The 19,851-nt window shown below is 45.5% G+C and overlaps 1 protein-coding gene across 8 annotated transcripts in view; it reads right to left on the bottom strand.

Moving 5' to 3' along the window:
• Positions 1-6,150: 6,150 nt before the first annotated feature.
• WDR27 (WD repeat domain 27) overlaps positions 6,151-19,851 on the bottom strand; it is a 347,331-nt gene continuing 333,630 nt past the window's right edge. For 7 of the 8 annotated variants that reach the window (XM_077120888.1, XM_077120884.1, XM_077120890.1 and 4 more), the window contains one exon: positions 6,151-7,164. In XM_077120888.1, coding sequence (XP_076977003.1) covers positions 7,114-7,164 — 51 coding nt within the window. In that variant the 3' untranslated portion in view covers positions 6,151-7,113. The remainder of the gene's footprint in view (positions 7,165-19,851) is intronic. The other variant, XM_077120881.1, reaches the window with a different exon arrangement.

Consider the following 19,851-nt stretch of genomic DNA (forward strand, 5'->3'; position numbering starts at 1 on the left):
GAGAGGAGAGGAGGTGGAGGTGGAGGAGGGCAGACGTGGGAGAGAAACGCAGGTTGACCCCCGCGCCCTCATCCTGGGCCCCAGTCCATTCTGGGCCTCCTGTCTTGGGCTTATATGTGTGGCCCTGGGAATCACCCATGTCGTGGTTCCCAAAGTCCCCTCTTCCCTCGGAAGCAGTCCCCTCGGAGGCCCAGGCCTGTGTGCCCGCTGCCCACATTGTCCTGGAGAGCTCTGCGACCCCAGGCCGAGCTCCAGGGGACCACGGGTGGATGATCCCCCCCCCCCCCAGCTCATGCCCCAGGGGCTGGGGCAACACAAACCTAAGTTTAGGACACCCTTTCTCTAGTCAGTACTCTCTAGTCCCTCAGCTTTCTCTGGAGCTTTGGGAAAGCTGTTTCTGCGGTGCTCATGGCTGGCCATAGCCCGTAGGGGACAGCCCGGAAGCTTCTCTTGCGCCGTCCTGAGCCTCAGTTAATCTTTCATTTCTTACTATCATCCACTTACTTTGGTTCAATTTCCCTTCGTTTTCTAGCTTCTTAAAATGGAAGTGAAGATCATTGTTGTCCTCTTTCCCCTTTTCTAGGAGAACTGTGTAAATCCTATGCTTCCTCATATATACTCTTTTTGCTGTACCCTCAAATTTTTAATGTGCTGTGTTTCCATTTTCGTTCAGGTCCAAATACTTTATAACTTCTCATTTGATTATTCTTTGACCCATGTGTTATTTAGGAATGCATTGTTTAATTTCCAAATAGTTGGAGGATTGTCTAAATATGGTTATTAGATTCTATACCACCGTTGTCCAGTAACGCTCTGCGTATGGATCCTTTGAGAATTCGCAGTCACATGAATTCTCCATGTGCACGTGGGAAGAATATTTATCCTGCTGTCCTTGGGTGCCGTGTTGAATAAATGTCCATTTGGTAAACTGTTCGATATATACATACTGAATATTTGTCAACTTGGATTGCAATTCTGTGCAAGTTGTATGTAATGAATAAGATAATGAAAACAACAACTAAAGCACTACAATACAGGGTACATGGTGACTCTGGTAGAACGCTCGCCTTCCATGCAGAAGACCTGGGTTTGGTCTCCCATGCACCCAAAAAACAAAAAAAACTCTACAATGTGAGTGATAACTTTTATTATCCTGACAATTTGTGATGGTGACACTGTCCCTTATGTCTGAGAGGCATGATTTAAAAATATATAGTGAAAAACTTATTTCTCCTATGTTTCCTGAATACATCTTGAACAAATTCAAAGAGTTAACTCCCTATTGGACATTTTTACTTTTAATTTTTTCAAATAGATCTAGACAAGAAAAGGGTCTCTTAACCTTCTCGACCAAAAGGGGGAAGAGTAAAATGAGACAAAGTGTCAATGGCTGAGAGATTCCAAACAGAGTCGAGAGGTTATCCTGGAGGTTATTCTTACGCATTAAGTAGATATCACCTTGTTGTTCAAGATGTAGTGGAGAGGCTGGTGGGAACTGCCTGAAAATGTAGAGCTGTGTTCCAGTAGCCATGTTTCTTGATGATGATTGAACAATGATATAGCTTTCACAATGAGACTCTGTGAATGTGAAAACCTTATGTCTGATGCTCCTTTTAGCTACTATATCAACAGAAGAGTAGAACATATGGGATAAAAATAAATAATAGGGGGAACAAATGTTAAAATAAATTCAGTTTGAAATAGTGGTAAATGAAAGCGAGGGGTAAGGGGTATGGTACGTATAGTTTTTTTCTCTATTATCATTTTATTTCTTTTTCTGTTGTCTTTTTATTTCTTTTTCTAAATTGATGCAAATGTACTAAGAAATGATGAATATGCAACTATGTGGTGATATTAAGAATTACTGATTATATATGTAGAATGGAATGATTTCTAAATGTTTTGTTTATTTTTTTTAATTAATAAAGTTAAAAAAAAAAGGGTCTCTTTAGAATTTATTTGCCCTGTTCTTTTCCATTCAAAGAGAAAAGTTGGTTAACTTAGATAATCCAAAATAACAACAACAACAACAAAAAGGCTGTTTCCTTTTAAACACCATTAGCAAATGGAGTTCATTCCATATCTTTGAAAGAAAAAAATCTTACTTCATTTCTCTCACAGTGGAAGCTAACTCAGTATGGCTTCGCATAGGAAAGTTTTTATTTTCATATTTTCTCACCCATCTGTCATATACTGAAATAGCCCAACACTTATGCACTGCCAGAGGAATCTGATTGGACGTGCCTGCGGCCTCCGTCACAGCATCTTGTTTATGGGCCTCGTGGTTTTAAAGTAAAGTTTCACATTTTTAGTGGAAGATTTAGGTTTCTTTTTCTTGGTGACTAACAGTTGTACATTAAAGGAACACGGTCCTTTCTGGGCAATACAAGTCTGTTCTATGTCTTTGAAAAGGTCATGAAATAAAGAAAAGCCTGCAATAAGGGAACAAAGTAAGTGGCAAAGGAAAGGTGCACGAGAAAAGAAAAGTGCCTGGCAGAGCAGTGGCTAAGGCACGATGCGCGCACGGCACATCCCCACAAGTGAATAAATCGGGAGCGTTCAAAGACTGAAGCGGCACCACCAAGTGCCATGTCAGATGTGGATGACAAAAACCCATGAGAGCCAAGACCCAAATGTGGGAATTATCTTTACTGAATCTTGCATTTCAGAGAGAAAAGGCAATGTGGTTCATACTTGCCCTGTTTAATTGTTGTGATTTTCCTTTTCCTCCTGCCAATAGCTTGTTTGGTAGTTGCCAGATGGGCACCTGCAGTTTCAGTGCATAGTGCTTTAGCTTGAAGCTTCCTCTCTCTGACAAGCTGTGGCCTCAGCCAGATGCCAATGGCCTTCGTGCTGTGGCCAGCAGGGCTGGCCTGGCCTCGCAGGGCTCCAGGGCCGCTGGGCCAGGCAGCACCAGCGCGGAGGCACCAGGGCACACGGGCACCCAAGGTGCTCCATTCAAAGGGAGAAAAAGAACAGCACTGCTGCCCACTCTCAGCCATGCTAGTAAAGTTAGCCCCGACAGTGGGGCAGATCCCTCCTCCAGAGTTCGACAACCTGGATGGCTGCGGACCGGCTGCAGAGTCCTCACGGCTGGGCGACTGGGCTCAGGGAGCACCACTTTCCCCGCAGCACGGGAGAGCGCCAAGCAGCACGGGAGAGCGCCAAGCCGGCAGCTCTGCCCAAGACGCAGGGCACGCACGAGCGAATTTATACAGCTTCAGAGCGTCACCATCTGAGTCGTCGGTCGGCGGAGGAGACTAAGTCCAGTCTCCTCATCTCCTGGCGAGCCTCCTGGGCACGTGCTGCCCGCTCCCATGCTGGTTGGGGGTTTCAGGGTCCAATGCCCCGCAGTCTCTCTGGAGCACAGCATTTCCATTGCCCTCATCCTGAGCGCTCTCTGGCTGCTCACGTTCAGCCTTCTGAAACACCCAGCTCACAACACAAAATACACTTTTGTCATAATTAAATTCAAAATTGCAGCATAAGCACTCTTGTTCCTAGTCAAACTTTATCATTTTTCTTCAGTTGATGCTTTATTTCTAGTCTATCCTTGTTCTAGTGAAGTCGTTGCCCTCTTTTCAATTGCCTCACACAACAGGAAAATCAGGCATTAAATTGCATTAATTTACTTTTAAATCCTTTGTTGAAAAACTACTACACATGAACAGGCAGATGAATCAGAGTTTGGTGTCAGTAAATGCAAGATATTTTCATAGCTTGATGTCTCAAACTCAAGGGACTCATAATCTAAATGAAAAAGCAATTGCTGTTGTCAATTATCCACTTGATAAGTGTCCCAGACAAAAACTTAAATTTGGACTCGCTCCATATGTGAGTGTGCGTCAGTACACACTGCACTTCACCTTGTCAAACGTCCCTCTCTGTTAGCAGCTGCAGGGAGTGCAGAGAATACTAGGAAGCTAGTGATAGCAGCACAATTAAATTAAGTTGAGATATAGAGAAGAAAGAAGTAAGTTATTCCTAATAAGAGCCTGAAACAAAGTTGATACAAAATACACTTTTGTCCAAAACAGGAAAGGAAGAAAGGAAGTGAGAATGGAAAGAAGGGAAAGAGGGAAGGCAGGAGTAAGAGAAAGATAAGTTTTTGCAACATATATGTTATTGCTTCCCTTTTTTGAAAAACATATTTGGTGGAACCATGTGAAACAGCCATTTTGGGGGGCAAAATATAGTCAAATACTACTGTATTATTAATGAATATAACTAAGTTTTTTATGGTTCAACCTAGTCATAGAAACACAAAAGAAACTGCCAAATACCTGAAGAGTTGTGGGGAGGTCTCCCAACGTGGAAGTGTCTGTGAGCACTTGCACGCCTGCTTTCAGCCCGTGAGGACCCATGGGTGTGCAAAGCCGCAACCTTTCTGCTTCTCTCCATTGAGCAGCCAAACACCTGCGAAGCTCTGATGATAGTGTCTTTCCCTAGTGCGTCTTCCTCTAAAAAGTCTGAGCCATGATGTCGGTTCTCTTAAAGCCAGTGAACAGGAATGGCCAGGCACGCCTGAGACGACAGCTTCCACGCAAGGTCAGCGCGGGGACCTGTGTGCATGGCATCCAGGCCCCGCCACGCTCTGCAGACTCCACTCCACCCCTGCTTTCTTGTTGAAAAACATGAACGTGCAAAGGTGTGCAAACCCCATGTCTTGTGCAGCGCCACATGAATGCTGTCATTCAAAATGCCAAAAGCCCCTCATCGCTGTTCACCTGCAGGGACCCCGTGGTGGGGCACCTACCTGGTGGCCCTCCCTGCCTGTCCTTGCCCCCCAGCTGGGCGGCCAGAAGCAGGGCGACCTGCAGCCACCCCGCCCCCTGCAGGCTGGGGCCAGAAGGCCAGGGCTGTGGGTGGACAGGGACAGAGAGGGGGCTGGGGACACGGGGAGCCTCGGGGCACCTTCGCAGGCCGTGGGAAATGCCTCCCACAAAACAGATACGAGGATGAAGTGAGATCAAGGCAACGTCTCAGCCGAGTTTCTGGGCTGTACACGCTTCAGTATGGTGGTTATTCGCTTGTCACCAGACACCCCCCAGGGTGGGCCCCCCGGGAAGGCTCTGTGCAACAGCAGCGTGCACTGGCTCCTGTCTACACCCCTCTCCCTGTCTGCACTCTTCTCCCTGTCTACACTATCTCCATGTCTACACTGCTCTCCCTGCCTACACCCATCTCCCTGTCTACATCCATCTCCCTGTCTACACTCCTCTCCCTGTCTACACTCCTCTCCCTGTCTACACTCTCTCCCTGTCTACACTCTCTCCCTGTCTACACTCTCTCCCTGTCTACACTCCTCTCCCTGTCTACACTCCTCTCCCTGTCTACACCCCTCGCCCTGTCTATACTCCTCTCCCATCTACACTCCTCTCCTGTCTACACTGCTTTCCCTGTCTACACTCGTCTCCCTGTCTATACTGCTCTCCCGTCTATACCCCTCTCCCATCTACACTCCTTTCCCTGTCTATGCCCCTCTGCCTGTCTGCACTCTCTCCCTGTCTACACTCTCTCCGTGTCTACACCCCTCGCCCTGTCTACACTCCTCTCCCTGTCTATACTTTCTGCCTGTCTACACTCACTCTGTGTCTACACTTTCTCCCTGTCTACACTCCTCTCCCTGTCTACACTCTCTGCCTGCCTACTGTGACATCTGATAACACCAACCTGTACACTCTTGTGCTGGCTTTTGCAGACACGTCTCAGTGCCATGCTGCATCTAAGTCAAGCTGGGTAAGCCTTCCGAGTTCAGATCCACCCAGTTGCGTCAGCCCCCAAGTCAGGGGACCCCACCAGAATTCCGCTGTCTTCTCCAGCTGTTCTCTTCCTTTCTCCAGCAAGCCCTCCGACGCAGACTCTGCACTGCGACATGCCTTAGCTTTCTTCTTAGCAGTAGCTCTTTCACATTTATTTTTTGCCCTAAGTTTTCCCTTGGGTTTCTAATGGTTGTTTTTGTTTGTTTGTTGGCATAATAGAGTTTTTCCTTTTGAGACATTATTCAGCAATAATTATTTACATTAAATAATATTAATTTTATTGTTCTTAATTGCATTTGACATCATTGGAATCATGACTTATTTTGGAAAAATTTTAGATCAAAATCAAAGCAATATATGACAAAAACAAACCTTAGTTTTGAAAGTCATACACAAAACTGAGCATGTTAGTAACAGCAAAATGATTTAATTCAGAGTAAGAATGTTAAATAAGACTCCATGAGCCTACCTGATCAAAAACTGCTTCATTTAACTATCATGAAAAACTTTATTTTAACAAAGGGAAACAATATTACTAGGAGTAGATAAAAGTGTTTGGATAACGGTTAGAAAAATAAAAGTGAGTTATTCTAAGCTGTCGCTTGCGAAAAAGAAAAGGTGTGCATGCATACGCCCCAGTGTGGAAACCCAGTGCGGGGCCAGAGGTCAGCCCCCGAGGTCAGCCCCGTGCGACACCCCGTGCGCGGTCCAGGTCAAGCGGGTGGGCGCCCAGCACCGCAGCCCCCGGGGAAGCTCAGCCTCAGCAGGATGGGCATGTGGAGGGTGACGCTCTCGGGTCTTGGGCTGTTCTAGAAGCCTCTCGCCGTTCCTAAGGATCCTAGAAGCACTTGGCTCCAGGGGCCTCTGAGCCAGACACACCACAGTCAACGTCCCAAGTCAGAGTCTTGTCTCTCAGGAGCCCCCAGCAGCCCAAGCCCCCCGCCCAGCACACAGCCCGCTGCGTGGGGGAGAGGCCGAAGGGGGCAGGGGCAGTGACCAGCCACAGCCACGGCAGGCCACGGCACCATCCGTGGTCCGCTGTCTCAGTCCCAGAAGCGAATAACCTTTAAATTCTTTTCAGAAAAGAGTAAATTAGGAAACAATACTAGATCTTTTTGTTTGTTTTAATTGAAGAACATTCTGTTTTAACTTTACCAAGCCCTGTGCAGAAGTATTGGGTGACGTCTCCATTTTTCCACTAAGGGTTAGGGTTAGGGAGCTCTCCCTCTGAAGACAACGTGAACATTGAAGGCTGAGGGTGGCTCCGATGCCCGCTGGCAGGGAGCAGCCTGCACGGCAGCTGGAACCGGGCTGGGCCCAGGGCGTGAGGCGGACTCCTCCCCGGCAGGAGCTACTCAGCCATGAACAACTGGAGCTTCCCATCCAGGGTGCCTGTGACGAGCTGCAGGCAGAAAACAAAACATCAGGTGGCTCCGATCATCGCTCATTAACTGAAAACACTCCACAGAGAAGAAGCCTGAAATACACACTGCCCTTCTTTGAATTTCCTAGGACATAGAACAAATTGCATGAAAAATAATAAAATCTACTACAGGTATTTTACCCATACTTGGTTAATCCAAACTGCATTTCATAACTACTTGGATATTTTAAAGCACCTTGGATCAGAGTCGATCTGTCTACACTGGCCAAAAGTTATCCTTTTTAGCTGTCTGCATGTTATCAATGAATCATGAGAGCTAAAGAACGGATTGCATTCTGTTAGCTTCCTACTAATCCATGGTGGGCTTCCATGTGAGGGGGGATCCCTAAAGGGTCTTGCTTTCCTCCCCAAACAAAGAAGGAGGCTGGTCTAACATCTGAATTTAGGACCAAGAACAAGACATCCTAGCCTGGCCCCTTCCTTTCCTTCCCCTGGAAACCATAGCACCCAGCATGCCTTGTTCTCCGCCGCAGCCACACAGACTTAGCAGGAGGGGGAAGCACCCAAACTGGGGCGTCAGCAAGCTGCTCTGCCACATGTAAACTGTGTCGTCCAGTTTGCTTAACGACAAAGGAGACATGTTGCTGTCCATCTGCCCTGGCTCCTGTGTCTAACTCTACAACTTCTAAACTTAGATGGGAAAAAGAGTGCTGTTTATTGACTCTCAAAAGCCCTGGCACATTCATCTGGCCAAGAACTTTGAGAAATAGTTGGAGTGGAATTTGGAAAGCAAATAGAAGACAAGATGAAATTTCTGCTGAATCTATGCCAGCACCTTCGGCTTCACCAGGTGCAGGCCACGTGGGACTTTTGTCTTGGCCAGCCACAGTGGCTTTCAGCAGCTTCGTCCTTTACTATTATGTCTCAGCCAGATCTGAAGTGGGGAGCTAAGCAGATGCATCCCACACTGCCACACAGCTGAGTGCAGTTTGTGCTACAAAGTTAGGGCCAGGTCTGAGACTGCAGACTAGAGCAGGGCACTCCACACCTCACTCTTCATCCGGGCCGTAGACGGACTAACTTTAATTCGTGTGGCCATCCGCAACTCCAGAGTCACCTCTCCCCAGGGGTTCCCAACTTGGCTAAGTTTTTTTTGATTACATAAGCACTGAACATGGCTTTACACTTCAGAGACCCCAACTGTCTCTTTGTCTTTCCAAAATCGGGGGATTTTATTTAAAAATAAAATAAAATGGGATAGAGATCATTTCTGTGAATTTGATTAAACAACAAATGAATGACTTTTTTTCCCAGTCTAAAGACTAAGAAGATAATTTAAAAGATCCACGGCTGGAATAGTCTTTCTATAGGAAACAGGTTTTTTTTTAAAATGAACTTGAGTAGTTTGCAAAACATGCTAGCTTCTTATCTTTTAAAACAGAAGCATGGGAGAATGTGAATAAAAGAAAGGAAGCCAGACTGGTGAAGCTGGAGTAATAGATTTCTTTGAAGAAAAATTCAGGTCTTAAAGGAGAGTTGAATTAAGTAAGGAGAAAAAAAAATGATATTGTAAAGAAAAACAGACAAACATAGGATAAAAAGGGAAAAGCAGGTGTAGCCTTGTCTAGAGAGAGTAACAAAAATGGACAGGGGATTTTCATCATTCCTCAGGTCAAAACTACTCATGCAGCCCAAAGACATCTAACAGGGAAGGAATTAAGATCTCAGACTAAAATGCTCCTGCATTACACAATGCCCTTCTAAAGCTGTTTATTCCAGGAGGTGCGCAGTAAAAAACCATGCTGGAGCCAGGCCCTGGGCAAGTGGGGCAGCTAAACCTCGAGATTCTGAAATTTTGGACAGATTTGAGAGGGGAATTCATAAGATTAGATTAAGACAGGAAGGAGTCCTGGCTGAGCGTTGCAGCAGCGCAGCTCTCACTGGAGCGCACGTCCCTGTACACTGAGGGGACAGGCCAGATAACAGGAAATTAGTCTCCAGAGGAGGCCGCGCAGAGCTGAGGCCCTCTGAAGGAAGGCATGGCGGGCTCTGATGGGAGCAGTCCATCTGAGGGTGGGTACTGGCTGGTGGGCTCCTAGTGCATCATTGGAATCATGACTTATTTTGGAAAAATTTTAGATCAAAATCAAAGCAATATATGACAAAAACAAACCTTAGTTTTGAAAGTCATACACAAAACTGAACATGTCAGTAAGAGCAAATCCAGTTCACATGCAAAGGAGAAGGGACACTTGACTTGCCCGAATAGCAGGAGCCTTGGCAGAGCCAGGGCCATTCATTTTATGACTCCATAACAGGCCCCTCCCTGTGATGCCATCGAGATAAGCTGCTAGAAAACCACATCCAGGTCACACAACTCAGGGAAAGGAAAAGAAAGATTAAGCTCAAACCAGCAAATACGTGTGTTTTGTGGATGCTGTAAGGTGGGGATCACATTTCATTCTTTTCCCTGTGAGCATCCCGTTACTGCAGCACCATTTGTGGATTTTTTTTTTGGTGGGGGGATGCATGGGCTGAGAATCAGAGTGAGCATTCTACCGCTGGACTGTTCTTGCACCCCCAGCAAATACCATTAAATCCACATGAAGTAGAGAATGAAGTATCAGCCTTAAGAAATACTGAACTGTTTCTACAGTTTGATATTTTTTTATCATGTTATTAAAGAGTTTCCATGATAAAATGGATACATTCTCCAGTAAAATATGTAATCAGGTCCATAGTCAAACAAGGTCTTAATGAATCTTGATGAAAACTTAAATTTAGCAGATGAAGGGAGAGAGGAGGTGCTGGGACAGCCACTGCACCCAGAGACGCCTTGGAGACATCTTAGGGACCACCCACCAGGGCCCTGGTGGGCTGCTGAGCAGGGGCCAGGGGAGGGCCAGGGGAGAGTCCAGCACATATCCGTGGGGGCCCAAGGGACCCCTGTCCCAGAAACTCAAAACCCGTGAACCTGAGGCCGGGACTTTGGGCCTGGGAGGGAGCTAAGCTGAGAGCACGTCTTCCCATTTAACACATGCGGTCATGAAATAGAAAACTAAAAAGGCAGCTCTCCTGCCATCCGAGTTTGTGGACTGAGATCAGTCCTATCACAAGATGCACCCCCATTAAAAAACCACACGCGCGCTGTGCTCAGGTCGCTGCAGTACTTCCACCCCACCAGGGAGACTACGTATTCTCAGTGGCAAGAAGCACTTTGCTCACACCCCCTTGGCGCTTCTATATCAGTCATTTCCCTCAAAAAGCATGTATTCCCTGACCTACCTCAGCTTCTCTAAAAGCATTATGTTTCCTTTTTTCTAAGATATCTTTAGGTTTAAGATTCCCCAATAATGCCATGGGTAATGTATCATCAATATCAACCCATGAGGAAATAAAGAAATGGGCTTACATTTGTTACAACAATATTGCTTTTTGATTTCTTAAGTGAGTAAATGAATCAAACATCATAAAATCAGAAATAACAATAAAAGCACTTTTCATATGTTTATTATATACAGACAATATGTAGGTCTAGATCCATCTGCCATCTACCTACCAGTCTACCTACTTAACTACCTACCTACCTACTTACCTACATACCTATCTCCCTACCTACCTATGTACCTATCTACCTACCTCTTACCTCCCCATCTACCTACCTACCTACCTACTAATCTACCTACCTACCTACTTACCTATCTACCTACCTCCTACCAATCTACTTACCTACCCACCTACCTATCTACTTACCTACCTATCTACCTACCCACCTCCCTACCTACCCACCTATCTACCTATCTACCTACCTACCTACCTACCTATTTACTTACCTACCAATCTATCTACCTACCTATCCATCTACCTACCTATGTACCTACCTATGTACCCACCTACCTATCTGCCGAGCTACCTAACTACCTATGTACCTATCTACTTAATCATCTTCTTAACCACCTACTTACCTATCTATCCATCTATCCACCTACCTACGTACCTATCCACTTACCTGCGTACAGATCTATCAATCTACCTATCTATCTGTCTACCTGCCTACCTCTCAATCTATCTACACAGACTCACTGCAGTCTTCAATCCTACAAAATAAGGATTGGCATTCCCACTTCACAGTGGAGCACCAACCCAGAATGAGTCACTTTCACAAAGCTACATTTCATATCAGTAATAGCAAAAGCTTGGATTTAAACCCATAATTTTTTAATCCAAAGACTACTCATCTTTCAAGTCTCTGATAAAATCCTCCTTCCCCCTGAGACCTTCTTTAATTTCTTGACACTCTGAATTTCCATGCCCTGATAACATATTGCGCTCCTTTGAACTTCCCACTGGATTTCCACTTTCTCAAACTTCATGCACATTCTCATCATGTCCAGAACAGCCCTGTGCTGGGCAAAAATACAAATACACCTGGCAATTGATTAAAACTCAACACCTCAGACAGGTACGACAAATGGCAAGGTAAAATACAGACTCCCTAATCAAGCATAGAAAGAGATGAGGATGAACAGTGCATTTGAAACAGTAATGCAATATTTAGAATAGTGTTCTAGTTTGCTAGCTGCGAGAATGCAGTATACCAGAAATGGAATGGTTTTTTAAAAAGGGGAATTTAATAAATTGCTAGTTTACAGTTCTAAGGCCAAGAAAATGTCCCAATTACAACAAGTCTATGAAATGTCCAATCAAAGGCATCCAGGGAAAGATACCTTGGTTCAAGAAGGCCGATGAAGTTCAGGGTTTCTCTCTCACCTGGAAGGGCACATGGTGAACACGGTGTCATTTGCTAGCCTTCTCTCCTGGCTTCCAGTTTCATGAAGCTCCCCAGGAGGCATTTTCCTTCTTCATCTCCAAAGGTCACTGGCTCGTGGACTCTCTGCTTCGTGGTGCTGCAGCATTCTCTACTCTCTCCGAATCTCCTTCATTCCCCAAAATGTTTCCTCTTTTATAGGACTCCAGAAACTTATCAAGACCCACCCAAATGGTGGAGACATGTTGTCACTTAATCCAGCTTAACAACCACTCTTAATTAAATCACATCTCCAGGGAGATGATCTAATTACAGATTCAAACATGCAGTACTGAATAGGGATTATTCTGCCTTTATGAAATGCGATTTTGATTAAAACATGGCTTTCTAGGGTCCATACATTCTTTCAACCCAGCACAAATAGTTTGTCTGCTTTTAGAAATTTAAAGATTTTCCACCAAACAAATACTGGAATTTTGATAACAATGAGCATAATGTTATAAAAAATCAAAATGGAGTCTGCAATTGCATTCGATGAACATTTCATTAATGATCAATGAGACATGTTGTCCTCTGACAATCTGCCCTTTGGCCGTGAAATGCTACACAAATCCTTGTGAACTTGTGAAAATGAAAGCTCTCCTAGATGGGAATAAACTCTCAGAGCCACCCTAGCAGCACAGAGGAGCATCGAGACCTTTCACTGCTCAGTTAGAATTCTGTACATGACTTTCGCAGTTCCAGCCCGGTGCTTAGGACACAGGCTGTGCCGCAGCACGTGCTCGGAGTCGCTGGGCACATCACTTATGCTCTCTTTGTCTCAGTTTCCTCACCTGTAAATTCAGTGACAATGTCACCTGTTGAGGAGTGATAAGGATTCAATGCCATACATAAAAAGATACTTAAAGACACAGGGAAATGAGAAGAGTTCCTTTGGAGCCAGGTGACAAAGTACAACACAGAACTGGGAAAAAGAAAGTTCTCCACATTTCTCCGCAGAAAACATCAAGTTCTGAGATAGCGAGGCCAGTGAACATGCTGTGAGAATACAAAGGACATGGCTAACTTTTTTGGTGGCAAGGGACAGAAACACAACTTGAATAGTGAAGCAGAAAGACATTTTATCACGTGGCTGTTAGAATGTCAAAAGCCACCAAAGAACAGAAAGGGGGTTGGAATCAGGCAAAGCCGAAGCCATAGAATGAACTAGCACTGGGTCTTTCTTTTCATCGCTGTCTCTTCCTTCATATGTGTTTTCCTCACTCTTCCATCCCTTTGGAAATCATGTGTTTCCAATTCTCTACTCCACACAGCAAGAGGAAATAAAACAAACAAATGAACCAAAATAAATGACAAACACAGATCCCTCCAGCTGCCACCCTCAGTGTCAGCCGCTGCCTCTCCCAGTTTCAGTCTCGAAATCGGGCCCAGGGCGGGCCGGGCATCAGGGCAGGATGACCAGCCAGAGCGGAAAGCAGGGGCAGCCTGGCCCGGGCCGCTGCTCTTCACCCCGCAGACACTCGTGTCACCACCGTCTCTTCCCACTCAGGTCCGGGGTGGACGCCGCTCACGATGCGCAGGGGATCCCGGGACGCAAGAGTGGGGGCAGACGGGGAAAGGCTCAGAGACCAGAGGGTGCGCTGAGGCTCCCCCTGCGCCCGGTGTCCTCCACGAACAGGATCTGGGCGTGAGGAAAGCGCCCAAGCAGAGCCCTCGGCACCCAAGTCGGGGCCCACTGAGGCTGCCCCACGCCTGGTCGCTGTGAGATGAGAACCCCCCGAAGCCGGTAGCCACAGGCGCCCTCGGGTCTGCAGCCTCGGTCACGCTCCTTAAGTCGCCCAGGACCCTGGCCAGGAGGCAGCAGTGACAGCAGAGCGCGGTGGGGACAGCCCGCCCTGGGGAGCAAACCCCACGGGGCTCAGACGTGGCTCTGAACACAGCGCCGGCTCCGCCCGCTCGCTCCCTGGGTGTCCTGCAGGCTGGGGAAAACTTGACGGCCCAGCACCTTCTTCGCGCACTGCGCTGTCCTGGGTCCGGACAGAGCCAGCACCCTGCCACACGCGGCTCCTGCCACACGGGCCCCTGCCACACGGGCTCCTGCCACAAGGGTTCCTGCCACACGCGGCTCCTGCCACACCAAACGGGCTCCTGCCACACGCAGCTCCTGCCACAATGGCTCCTGCCACAATGGCTCCTGCCACACGGGCTCCTGCCACACAGGCTCCTGCCACACACGCTCCTGCCACAAGGGCTCCTGCCACACGCAGCTCCTGCCACAATGGCTCCTGCCACACGCAGCTCCTGCCACATGGGCTCCTGCCACACGCGGCTCCTGCCACACGGGCTCCTGCCACTCGCGGTTCCTGCCACACGCGGCTCCTGCCACATGCGGCACCACTTGGGACAGGACGTGGAAATGCTGCATCCAAGGACCCAGCCAGGAGACATGAAGCACTGTTCACACAGAGAATTGTCCTCGGATGTTCACCATCAGCAAAACTGAGACGTGCAAATGCCGGCGCCCTGCTGAGTGGGGTGGGGACGGGACAGCATGGCGGATGCAGCCGGGCCAGATAGAGGGGACACGCTGAGGCTGCGGGGGGCCGTTGCAGCAGGCAGAGCCGAAGAAGCCCCTGACAAATGGCTGGTGCTGCCTTGTCACATTTCTGAGGATGGGAGATGCAGGGACAGAGCTTGGGCCAGGGCAGGGAGAGCTGCTGGGTGGGGGCAGCTGCACTGGCCATCTGAATCTGAATATCACATTTTAACACCTCATTTCTTTGTGCACCACCAAAGAATGCTTTACTGTATGCAAATTAGACATCAGTAAATCTTAATGAAAAAAAAAAAAAGAAATGCTACCACATGCTAGATTAAGTACTGTGGATAATGGAAGTTGGCAAAAGATAATTGTAAAGAAATGATGTCCAAAATTCCTATTATGCAATAAAATAAACCTTTGCATATGATAGATTCTGAGATGTATAAAAATTCCACCGCTAACAAACTAATGCTGTCTGAGTATCAGGTTAAAGTTGGACTGACTTATAGAGTAATACTTCATTATGAAAAAGAATTACAAAGGTATATCATAAATTAGGTTTTACGAAACTCCAGATGTTTGACTGCCCAAAACCAAAAAAAACTTTTCAGTGTCACACACCTTGTATGCCTACAATGAAGTAATCTTGAAAAACAGCAAATGAGAAACAGATCTGAAAAATATTTGGTTTCAGTTTCTAACAGTGCCTGAAGAGCACAGGAAAAAATAGACGAGAATCCCAGGTTAGCACACCCAAGCTTTTACTCGTGTTTCCACGGATGCCACGCTGTAAAAACCACAAAGCTTTCTAAGCGTTTTCTGCCTATTACAGCCACAGCGTTCCTCAACCATTGCAGGGGCCCCATCTTCCATGCTTTCTTTCGCCAGGAAATAATTTATAGCAATATTACCTTTTCTCAAGTATTCTCATGAACACTCGTTTCTTTGTTCATTGAGATCCATCTCCCAAGTTTGCAACAGGCAGGACAAATTCTAGAGCTGTCCCTGCACTGCCTGATTGCCTAAGCAGGTCTCACAGAGAACAGCCGCCCTCCTGCACACCCAGGGCCCCTGGCCCTCTACTCCCCTGGTCTTGTCACCCCCGAGCAGGTGGACACTGTCCCGGCCACCCTGCCTGTGTCTGAGCCAAGTTCTGCCATTTCCCAGCTGCACGGTCTTAGTGAAGTTAAATGACCCCCATTGCCTCAGTTTCTTCATCTACAAAGTGGGGATAATAAGAGTATTCTATGCTATAAAATTATCCTGCGAATTAAATTAGTTCATATAAATAACAGTTCATATAAGTAAGGGCATAGAACAGCCCCTGGACATATTATTACTATTATGCAAACATCATCACCTGTGTGATGACGAGGAGAAGTGTGCCAAAAGTAAGTCTCCCCCAGCTTGACTAGGCAATGGGGAAAACACCACCATCAGTTCCAGAATTTCCCATGAGCTCTGAGCATGAATTGAGGGAACAAGAAAAAAAGCATTTTATAAAAAGAAGGAGCGCTGGGTGGAAAACAGAACCCTGCAGGTCCTTTGCAGCTTATTTAACGCTCTGAATCCAGTTTCTCCTCTGCACAGCCCAGAGGTGGGCAGCCTGTGTACATGCTGCGAGAGCCCGCGGGTCCCTGGCTGGCTGAGCTGAGGCTGTTCGGGAAGGAACGGGAACCCCCTAGTGAGATGTCCAGCAGGCCCAGGTGATGCAAGGCCCCGAAACAACGATCACAATGAAATAATCAAAAGCCCTGCGTATAACGCCTGCAAAACCTAGGAGTTTCTGACATACTTTTATTGTTGCATGAATGTGGGTTAAAAGACTTTCTAAAAGATTTAAAAAAAAATCTGCCATCTGTGTTTATCCTTTCTAACTGTAAAGAAATTCCCTAAAACAGAGCATCCTTCCTAAAAATTAGAAAAATCATTGCATTTAGGCTGAGCAGTACCCATAAGCAGATCTCTATTTCAATCATGGTTTCTATATTGGAGTTTTAAGGACAACTGATTTTAAAAATGCCATAAAAGAAGCATGTTTCCTCTAACTCACTTACAGCTTTTTGGTTTGAGCACTGTCTCTACTGCCAAAGTGTTTTATTCTCAAAGGTCAGTTACCCTCCTCAACTGCTGGAGTCAGTGAGGTGATCACGGGAACACTGAAGAAGGAGGAAACCACAGGAGAGGGAGAAACGCACTTCCATAGCTCCCGTGACGTGCCCATCGCTGCTGGCTGACACTGCATTTTACAGAACGGGCACGTCGGAAGAGAAAACCTTAACCAGTAGTTGGAATGAAGAGGGAGAATTCATCTCCCTGTTTATTGCCACGGACCTGGATTCTGGCCTAACTAAAACCCTGGCGAGTGGTTTCGGCAAATCAGCCTCCACCAGACCGACTGGCCCATCTGCCGTTTCCTGTCATGCTGAGAGTGGCCAGAATGCGCCCATTTGCTTTGGGCGATCTCTGTGAAAGGAGAGGAAAAAGGCCTGAAGTTTCTTCACAAAGAAATTATTGCGTAGCCTCATTATTCAAAAGAAGAAATTTAGAAGGGAGAAGTGATTTTCAAATGCCCCCTTATAGTAAATTATTAAGGTGACATTCAACACTACTGCTCTATTCAAGTCCTTAGAATATGAGATATGAAAAGAAAGGAGAAAATCGATTATATCAGAATAATTGTCCACTGTCAATTTAAATAATGTTTCCTTTATGAGAAGAGCATTGTGCTGGTTTGAAAGGATATATGGACCCTAGAAAAGCCTGTTTTTATCAAAATTCAATTTCATAAAGGTAGAATAATCCCTATTCAATACTGTATGTTTGAAACTGTAATCAGATCACCTTCCCGGATGACATGATTTAGTCAAGAATGGTTATTAAAGTGAATAAAAAAGTATTTGCAAAGTCCCCTTCAGGGAATGGTGAGAAAGGGGGAAAATTCAACTTCCCCAAGTTGAATTCTTGATATTCTCACAAGCAGTGTAGACAACCAAAGCTATAGGCTGAATCCCCAATCTTGGGGTTTGTTCATATGAAACTTAACCCCAGAGGATAGGTCAAGTCTACTTAAAATTAGGCCTAAGATGGTTTTATAGACCTTACACCTAAAGCAAGAGCACTGAAGAAAGAAAGAAAGAAATGGAAATTTCTCAAAATTAAACACTTTTGTGCATCAAAGAATTTCATCAAGAAAGTAAAAAGACAGCCTACACAATGGGAGACAATATTTGGAAACGACATATCAGATAAAGGTCTAGTATCCAGAATTTATAAAGAGATTGTTCAACTCAACAACAAAAAGACAACCAATCCAATTACAAAATGGGAAAAAGACTTGAACAGACACTTCTCACAAGATGAAATACAAATGGCCAAAAGGCACATGAAGAGATGCTCAATGTCCCTGGCCATTAGGGAAATGCAAATCAAAACCACAATGAGATATCATCTCACACCCACCAGAATGGCCATTATCAACAAAACAGAAAAATGACAAGTGCTGGAGAGGATGTGGAGAAAGAGGCACACTTATTCACTGTTGGTGGGAATGTCAAATGGTGCAATCGCTATGGAAGGCAGTTTGGCGGTTCCTCAAAAAGTTGAATATAGAATTGCCATATGACCCAGCAATACCACTGCTAGGTATCTACTCTGAGGACTTAAGGGCAAAGACACAAACGGACACTTGCACACCAATGTTTATGGCAGCATTATTTACAATTGCAAAGAGATGGAAACAGCCAAAATGTCCATCAACAGACGAGTGGCTAAACAAACTGTGGTATATACATACGATGGAATATTATGCAGCTTTAAGACAGAATAAACTTATGAAGTATGTAATAACATGGATGGACCTAGAGAACATTATGCTGAGTGAGACTAGCCAAAAACTAAAGGACAAATACTGTATGGTCTCACTGATATGAACTGACATTAGTGAATAAACTTGGAATATGTCATTGGTAACAGAGATCATCAGGAGATAGAAATAGGGTAAGATATTGGGTAATTGGAGCTGAAGGGATACAGACTGTGCAACAGGACTGGATACAAAAACTCAGAAATGGACAGCACAATACTACCTAACTGTAATATAATTATGTTAAAACACTGAATGAAGCTGCATGTGAGAATGATAGAGGGAGGAGGGCTGGGGACATATTGAAATCAGAAAGAAAGATAGATGTTAAAGATTGAGATGGTATAATCTAGGAATACCTAGAGTGTATAACAATACTGAAGTGTACAATGTACAAAATTTTAAAAATGTTTTTGCATGAGGAAGAATAAAGGAATGTCATTATTACACGGTGCTGAAAATAGATGGCAATTAATATTTTAAAATCTCACCTTATGTGTGAGACTAAAGTAAAAAATGTTTATTTGTTACAAAATTTATATTTTGACTAGAGCATTTCATAATATAACTTATATAGATAGTTTGATTGAACGTCATAAGTACTTGGAATTTCAGGTAGGACATGAGATTTTGTTGGTTTGTCCAGAGTGATGCCCCAATGAATCCCAGAGTGATTTGATCAGTGAGTGGAAAAGTATTTGCAAGCCCCCTTTGGGGAATGGTGAGAGCAGGGAGGAATTCAACTTCCCCAAGTCGAATTCTTGATATTCTCACAAGCAGTGTGACAACCAAAGCTACAGGCTGAGCCCCCAATCTTGGGGTTTGCTCATATGAAACTTAACCCCACAAAGGATAGGTCAAGTCTACTTAAAATTTAGGCCTAAGGGTCACCCCCAGGAGAGCCTCTTTTGTTGCTCAGATGTGGCCTCTCCCTCCAGCCAACATGATGAGCAGTCTCACCATCCTCCCCCTATCTGCATGGGACATGACTCCCAGGGGTGTGGACCTTCCTGGCAACGTGGGACAGAGATCCTGGAATGAGCTGAGACTCAGCATCAAGGGACTGAGAAAACCCTAGAATGAGCTGAGAATTAACCTCAAGGGACTGAGAGAACCTTCTCGACCAAAAGGGGGAAGACTGAAATGAGACTAAGTGTCAATGGCTGAGAGATTCCAAACAGAGTTGAGAGGTTATCCTGGAGGTTATTCATACGCATTAAGTAGATATCACCTTGTTGTTCAAGAAGTAGTGGAGGGCGGGCCGCGGTGGCTCAGCGGGCAAAGTGCTTGCCTGCTATGCCGGAGGACCTCGGTTCGATTCCCGGCCCCAGCCCATGTAACAAAAACGGAGAAACAAAAATACAATAAAACAAGAAAATGTTTAAAAGATGTTTCCCTTTCTTCCTCCCTTCCTTCCTTCTATCCTTCCTTCCTTCTGTCTTTCCTTTAAAAAAAAAAAAAAAAAAAAAAAAAAAAAAGAAGTAGTGGAGAGGCTGGTGGGAACTGCCTGAAAATGTAGAGCTGTGTTCC

This window comes from Tamandua tetradactyla, chromosome 11 (genome assembly GCF_023851605.1).
Source record: "Tamandua tetradactyla isolate mTamTet1 chromosome 11, mTamTet1.pri, whole genome shotgun sequence".
NCBI classification, from domain to species: domain Eukaryota; kingdom Metazoa; phylum Chordata; class Mammalia; order Pilosa; family Myrmecophagidae; genus Tamandua; species Tamandua tetradactyla.